Source organism: Oncorhynchus tshawytscha, linkage group LG26 (assembly GCF_018296145.1).
Source record: "Oncorhynchus tshawytscha isolate Ot180627B linkage group LG26, Otsh_v2.0, whole genome shotgun sequence".
NCBI lineage: Eukaryota > Metazoa > Chordata > Actinopteri > Salmoniformes > Salmonidae > Oncorhynchus > Oncorhynchus tshawytscha.
Genome location: NC_056454.1, coordinates 26,675,399 through 26,683,765, shown reverse-complemented (window position 1 = coordinate 26,683,765; position 8,367 = coordinate 26,675,399). Strand labels below are relative to the sequence as shown.

Sequence of the window (8,367 nt, the reverse complement as noted above, 5' to 3'; positions counted from 1 at the left end):
CAGGTCTCCCTTTGGTTAACCAGCCTCTTTCTGACGGCCTCAGCAAATAACATCACACCATTCATAACTCATCCTGACACACACAGTATGCCGACTGTTGCTCAGACTACTCCATTAACAAAACCTTAACATTCCAAACACAAACACACTCAAAGTTTCCCATTTCCCCACACACACCATGACCAGTGAGGGTCAGACCAAATCCCCCTAACCATAACACAGTGACAGAGGAAAAATGGCATTTAGTGCAGCAGAAATTATATTCCTGTGTGTCAACGTGATGCATGCACTATTAGTGGATCATAACATTGGCTCAGTGGTACCCGGGTCCCCCTGTAGGGCTGGCTCTATGGGAAACTCTCTCTCCTCTCTGTCACACAGCACAGCACAACACTGATGGTGTGCCATTGATAACGGCATCACTGATGACATTGTTAATGTCAAATGTGCTCTGTCACAACTCTGGAGGACAAATAAATAATGCTCATTAGAGGACATTTCTCTGTATTTCTCGCTCTCCCTCTGTTCTCTCTGACTCTCACTCACTCATTCCCTCAAACACACACACTTAAGACATGGCAAGTAAATAATCAAATAGGCAAATACATTCTCACAGAGGACACAGACACCATAGGGCAATCATGGGCAGACAGCACTTAACGATCCAGAGCAGAGAAGCAGCAGGCAGCCTAGTAGATGATGATTCATGACCAGTGAGAGAGAGGAGAGAATACAGAAGGAGAGACAAGACATCTCCCTAGGTTACACTTCAGATAGGTAGGGGGCAGCATTCAGAACAGGCCCTGAAGCACTCATAACTATGATAAAATATGTACAAGAACGTTAACAGGAATCTATAGAAATGAATGTCCCATAGGCGACATCAGGTATTGGTGGAGTCATCATAATGTGACTGTTGATCATGCCTGGAGCTTTTGTGTTTAACAGCCACAGTGCCTGAGGTTGTATTGCCTTTACATAAGACATGGTGAGATATTCTACTCCATTGTCAGATTGCATTGCACAGCGTTCTGTTACATGTCTACTCTTCTAATGCACTGTTCTACTTGTGCGTGTGACATGTGTGTGAGAGAGTTCCCACAGTAAGTGCTCTGACCCATGTCCTAATACACTGTTCAGGTTGTGTGGGCTGAGGCTTGGAGACTGAGGTAAATCTATTGATTTATCCGCTGTATCAGCTGGTCTCCTGAGTGTAGCTCTGTGTAAACACTCTCTGCCAGGAGGCTGGGGATCAATAGCTGTATACAAATAAAGTCCATTGAACAAAGACTATTTCCTGTGAAGAGCAGCAAGTGACGTGGCCGGCGTCAGGGCAAACAAACTAAACACCCACACTCTTCCTGATGTGAGCTCTTCTCACAGCTCTGCGTGTGGCGAAAACAATAATGCTGCGATCTCATCCATTATGAATTAGAAAACATGAACACACACACACACACACTCGCAAAGATAGCAGTAAGTCTTGGCCCATATATAATAGATGATAACTAAAAATCCTGTGTACTTCTGTTGGGTCTCTGCCTGTGATGGGGTCGTTACCAAGGCAGCTCCCCCGGGACCACACAGTGCACTCGTTCAACACTGCCATCCCTTTTATTGTCTGTGAGAAAACCTCATGGCTCTGGGTGGAAGTTACCCTTTGACACGCACAGATCTAGGATAATCTTACCCTCCTATGAATCCTATCCTTACCTGTTGAGGGGGGTGAAACTGACCGATCAGTGCCGAGGGAGAACGTAATAATACTCCACATGTATGCCTTGAATAGCTCTGATTAACGTCTCACCAAGTCAAGGCCATTGCCAAAGCAGCTACTTCAGCACCACCTCAGTTCCAGGACAGTGCTAGAATAATGGAATATGGTCCCTCACACAAATTGTGGGCTCATCATATCACTGCTACAGTGTGCCTACCCCGTAGGCCCTCTCCTAAAACAACTGAAAACAGAGGGGAACTATGGAGCAACCATGACAAACGGGCACCCCGTGTCACTGCGCCTCCCGTCCTCTGTGAATCACAATCACCGCCACGGCCTTCCATGAATCCCTGCACACTCCACTCCACCCGGGGCAAAGCAAAGAGATCGTTTGTAATGTTATTCTAAGCAATTAAAGTTTTTTTATTTTTTATAAATCATTAATTAGACCAGTGTTTCCCAAACTCGGTCCTCTGGACCCCAAGGGGTGCACGTTTTGTTTTTTGCCCTAACACTACACAGCTGATTCAAATGATCAAAGCTTGATGACTCGTTGATTATTTGAATCCGCAGAGTAGTGCTACAGCAAAAATCTAAACGCACCCCTTGGGGACCCGAATTTGGGAAACCCTGAATAAGACAGCTAGCACACTCAATCAGAGAAGAGGACTTTATGCATTATGTAATGGCTGTGACAACAGTGAGCTAATCAGCCCTACGCTTCCTGTCTCCTGTGGGATCGTGGGTAATTATGAATGAGCTGGAACATGCAATGTGACGAGTGAGGTAATGTGCTTTTAGTGCCGAGAACGACGGGGAGAGGAGGACAGGGAGAGCAAAGACATCGCTGATTGCCACCAGAGAGGGAGAGTAGTAGAAAAGAAGAAAGCGAGAGGGAAAATAAAAAGGGAAGATGAAAGGGGGACATAATAAAGGAGAGCACGCCACACACCATGTTCTCTGACAGAAAGATTCATTATACAGTAGCCTAGCTTTGGACGGATGGATTTGAATAATCCATTCAATGTGACTACATGATGAATGAGAAATGTTACATCTCAAGTCTACATATCAATATGTTTTGAGTTACATGATCATGAAGATGAATAAATCTTATTCACATTGGAATTCAAAAGCCTTGGATGTCACATTTCTTTCCAATCCAAGCCCAGTAGATGGTGTTTCTGAGAAGAGCTGGCTTCTGGTTTATCTTCCAGTGGTAGTGTGTTCCAATTACTGATGTAGGCTCTGACTACTAAACCCTGCTCAGTAGGGGCCCTGGGGTTGTGTCCTCTGTGTACTGCTCTGTGCCAGCATTCTCACCAGAGACAGCAATCCAGCCAAACTCAGTCAGCAGATCTCTGAAGACCGGCTCATAAACGCCACATGATGGCTGCCAGCATGACTCATGTTTGGTGTGTGTGTGTGTGTTACTGGGGTTATAATTACCCCGAGTGTGTGTACACTGCAATAAAAGTCTCCTGTAAGTGCCTGCGGACATAGTGACATATATACACTAGGCATCTCAGCCTCACACACACGATACAGTGTGGAGGGGAGGACTTGAAAAGAAAGTTCCAACCAACGCTACCTAATCTATGTAACGCTACAGCATCTGGATATGGTTTTTCTGGCACCTCTGGAGCAAATGTCCCATCCCCTTGAGTAGCATTGGATATGTGCACAGTACAGTTGGCCTATGTGGAAGCATGTGTTGTTGTAAGTGGGCCTATGTGGAAGCATGTGTTGTTGTAAGTGGGCCTATTTGTTAGTGTGTTTGGTTAAAAAGGTCTGCCTCTGTCAAGAGTTTCCTCCTTGAATCTATGATTCCATTGTAGAATGGAGAATTTATAGAACGGTGAAGTTCTAGTGCGTCGACGGACTTCTGTTTTCATCTCTTAAAGATGATATGCTTCATATCTAACAGAAATGTGCAGCGTGTCTTATACTTGTTCACTCTCTACATGTATGTATAACTCACAGCATCTCCCACAGATACGATATCATGTCTTGGAATGATGGTGCAGTCTGAGACATGGCACATATCCAGCTGTAGAAAAACCTTGTCAATAGACAGAGCAGGAGACCCTCTTACATGTCCCTACATCCCAAATACACACACGTCTCAATAGCGACCAGGGTATTAGCGTTTCCATAAACAGCTTTTCCAACAGATCTGGAGTCAGTCTCCTATGAACCTCTGTCTTGTGCGATATGTGACACAAACGGAAATACAGATTTCTGACATTAATACTGCAGGAGAATGCGAATTATCTTCCAGATATTTGTTGCATTATTGAGAATGAGCGGCTTGCAGCTAAAAGTATGTCATGTGTGATTCTCATTGACAAGAGGTTTGTTCTGGCAGGCGTAGAGATATGAAATGTAGAGATGTCCCCTATCTCAGACAAAATGGCCACCTGAAATAGAAGGGCTTTGAACAATATTCAAGAAACATTTATTTACTGGAGTAAATCTTGTCAGTTAAATGGTGTTAAATGGAAACATGGTTCCTATTAGTGCAAGGAGAGGTTGCTGTTGTTTTGTTATCTATCCGGTAATGTTACTATTAGTTTTGATTAAATAAATCCCTGTGCAGGTACTAACATTATATCCCATATTAAATTCAGATATAACTGCTAGATCACTAATACTCTCCTATGCCACATATGGTAGTCAGTCATATATAATTCAATATTATCAATAATATTCATGACTTATTATCAATAAGTAATTAGTCTAAACAAGACAGTACAGAAAATGGGGAAATAAAAAAGAATGACAGTCCAGGGTATACAAACCTATAGGGATGAATAGTTTGAGCAAGCTTGCCCTCTAGTGTCTGAGTAGTGAACTACTTTTCAAACCAACCGAGCAGAGCAAGAAGAGGCGAGGAATCCTCTGTATCATGTAACAAGCATTTTAAAACAGGGCAGTGACAATACACTAGCCTGCCCCCCCCAAAAAAAAAATGTCATCTTGTTCAGCAGTTCTGTCTGTCTGACAGAGCGAGGCTCGTCACTGCTTACCACAGTCCGGCATGATCATGTCAGCATCCGCCTACCAGAGACACACAGAAGGAGAAACACACTCAGTCAACCCACATGGACTGACACAGGCAGAGACATCACAGGTAAACACTAGGGCCCAAGGAGGCATGTACTCACCTCCGCACACTTATGGATGGCAGAAGGACCCACTCCTCCATCCACAATGTCCAGAGAGGGAAACTGACTCCTCAGCCAGCTCACCTGGCCACACACAGAAACAGACATGTTAATGACATGTCCCAAATATGCCACACACCGATGTACATGCTCAAGATTGATGAAAATAAATCCACTGGGGCTGATTATATTCACGTCTTCTTGCTGCAACTTTCTGCTCCCCTTATTGCGGAATCATTGACATTTTTAACTAGACGATTGGGGCTATCCCTAAGTTCTGGAAGGTCTGCTGGGGTTAAGATCTTTCTTAACTTCTAAATCTATTTTAAATGTGCATCAGTTGGGCTTCAGACCAGGCCATAGCATCATCTCGGCACCATCACTGGTATTAAATGTGGTAAATTGTTTGGATAGGAAGATTTACTGTGCAACTCTATTCATTGACACTGTCAACTACTCTTTACTAATTCCACAGTTGTCTGAAATTGGCCTGGATCACTAGGCTTTTTTGTACTTGGTTTTACCTGACTAGGCTTTTTTGGAGCTGCAATTTGCCTTTGTCGCTTTGCAGAAAGCCTTTGTTGAACTGAAAATGAGTGCTTAATGCAGCTAAAAACCAAGTACATCGTTTTCCAATTCACTTAAATGTATCTGATGATTTATGCATATTGGATGATGCCCACATTAACCGTGTCCCCGTGTATAAATATCTTTGGCATCTGGATTGACAAAAAGTTATTTTAAAAAGCATATGGATCAGTTAGTTAGGAAGTTGAGAATAAATAGATCATGCCTCTCCCTAAACAGCAGAAAGCAGATCATTCAGTCAACTTTCCTGCCAGTGCTAGACTACAGTGACACCATGTATACGACAGCAGCTGCAACTACAATGGAACCATTAGAGGCAGTTTACAACGGCGCACTTCGCTTTACTACGGGATGCAGGTTCAGTACATATCATTGCATCCTATAAGTCTCATAGATCAATACTCTGCTCTATTTTTGTTTAGAAAGCCCACAACTTCAACCGTACCTTACTTCCTTGTTAAACTACAGACTTACAAGTCACCACAAGCAGATATTATTCTGAAATGTCTCATTCATACTCAGAGGACACAATGTCCACTGATGACATTGTAACACACCTCTGCATTCAAGAGACCTTGTGTATAAGTCAGATTACAGATGAGGACAAATAAGCTTTTTCATGCTGCTTATCAGGGATGTGCTTTCTCTGGTGAGACACAAAGTTAAGCAAATTAACACATATAGACACACGAAAACATACGACCTTGGGCATCATGTCCTCCATGAACTTCTGGCCTCCAAAGCCAGGCTCCACAGTCATGACCAGAGCCATGTTGATCTGTCCAGCCCACGGTGCCAACTCCTCTACTGTAGTCCCAGGCTTTATGGCCAGGCCCACCGAAAAGACACACACACACGTTGGTTTTACAATCCTTGTGTGGATCAAACTGATTCCCATCCAAAATACGATTTTCCCTAACCTAACCCTTAACAGATCCCTAACCCTTAACAGATCCCTAACCCTTAACAGATCCCTAACCCTTAACAGATCCATAACATAACCCTTAACAGATCCATAACATAACCCTTAACAGATCCATAACCTAACCCTTAACAGATCCATAACCTAACCCTTAACAGATCCATAACCTAACCCTTAACAGATCCATAACCTAACCCTTAACAGATCCATAACCTAACCCTTAACAGATCCCTAACCCTTAACAGATCCCTAACCCTTAACAGATCCCTAACCTAACCCTTAACAGATCCCTAACCTAACCCTTAACAGATCCCTAACCCTTAACAGATCCCTAACCTAACCCTTAACAGATCCCTAACCTAACCCTTAACAGATCCCTAACCTAACCCTTAACAGATCCCTAACCTAACCCTTAACAGATCCCTAACCTAACCCTTAACAGATCCCTAACCCCAAACCCTAATTGGAAACCTAAATCTAAGACTAAAAAAGCATTTTTCCTTGTGGGGAATTCTGGTCCCAACTATGATAGTAAAGACAAAAACAGACACACATGGGTGAAGAAGACACATAGTGGTGAACTTTCTCTGACTTGTGTGTGAATTACGCTTTACGTCCATTTTCTCTGACGATTCATTTCTCTCCCATATCTGGACCGCTCATCTCCCTCTATAGTCAACACTGCCTCACTTTCATGCCGCTCTCTCTGATTTGGGGCGGCAGCGTAGCCTAGTGGTTAGTGTTGGACTAGTAACCGGAAGGTTGCAAGTTCAAACCCCCTCTGTCGTTCTGCCCCTGAACAGGCAGTTAAACCACTGTTCCTAGGCCGTCATTGAAAATAAGAATTTGTTCTTAACTGACTTGCCTAATTAAATTAAGGTTAAAAAAAATCTCCTTGATGAGGTTTCCAGCATTGGTGGTGGCCTCCGGGTGGAATGTGTACTGATTGGCTCCTGCCATGGGTTTCACCCATCACGTGCATATCTGGAAGAAAACACACACACACACTTTTGAGATGGCTGCTATGTTAAATTGAACAATCTATGATACTATGTAGACCGAAATAGCATGGGGGCACCATGTCTGTGATAATAGGGACTCCTCAAGGCGTAACCATATCAGAGTGAGCGGTTGTGTTACTCACCAAAAAGGGTCTGGCCCCACACAGTTCCTCAGGCACTCCACCATGGGATGACGAACATGTTGGGTACAGAATGACTTCAGGGAAACAACATACAATCATTAGCCTCATGTGATTTATTCTAATCCAGTCACCTTGGTGGTGATGCAAGGCGATAAGATAAATTGAAATGCAAATCAGTGCTATAATTAATGCGGAATAAAACTTAAGCTGACAAAATACAAGTAGCTAAAGAAAAACTGAGGATGTTGGATGTTGTAAACAGAGTTGCAGAATGTTATGCAACCTGGACTGGCTTTGCTAAAATATGCATGCATTCAGTGTTACAGCTAGCTAAACTGCTTGACATGATTGCTAAAGAAACTGAGGTTATGCTAGCTAGCTAGCTAGCGAAAATCAATGGACTCCCTAGCTAGCGTTGTAGCCTATGAATCATCTGATGTGGCTTTGCTCACCCGTCCATAACGTCAAGGTGCAGGAAGTCAGCTCCGCACTCCGTCATTCGAACAGATTCAGTACCAATGCATGCTACTTAAGTCACTGGGATGGACGGGCCAATTTTTTAGCGAAGTATTACAAATATATTTTTATTTTTTATTTAACTTTGCAATTGAACTAGTACCAGCATCTTTGCGCTGTAAGACATGTGGTTGCTGTCTGCCCTGCTCTCACATGGCTGTGCAAGAAAGCAGTTCATGGAGTACTCGAACGTGTTAGTTTGCTACTTCCGGGCTTAACGCTGTTTTCAAAATAAAAGTACAAAAGCATCGAACGTTGCTTTTCCAAAAGTTGCCACTGGATGGCGGACAACTCATACGGAAGTTACCTATCA

The 8,367-nt window shown here is 43.3% G+C and overlaps 1 protein-coding gene across 1 annotated transcript; it reads right to left on the bottom strand.

Annotated features, from left to right (window-relative positions):
- Window positions 1-2,708: 2,708 nt before the first annotated feature.
- On the bottom strand, window positions 2,709-8,037 carry LOC112225450 (ribulose-phosphate 3-epimerase). Its single transcript, XM_042306958.1, has 6 exons — window positions 7,991-8,037; window positions 7,256-7,364; window positions 7,085-7,100; window positions 6,176-6,498; window positions 4,885-4,968; window positions 2,709-4,777 (listed from the first exon to the last, which is right to left on the bottom strand). The coding sequence occupies exons 1-6, from the start codon at window positions 8,035-8,037 to the stop codon at window positions 4,736-4,738; spliced, it is 621 nt and encodes a 206-aa protein (XP_042162892.1). The 3' UTR covers window positions 2,709-4,735.
- Window positions 8,038-8,367: the final 330 nt, after the last annotated feature.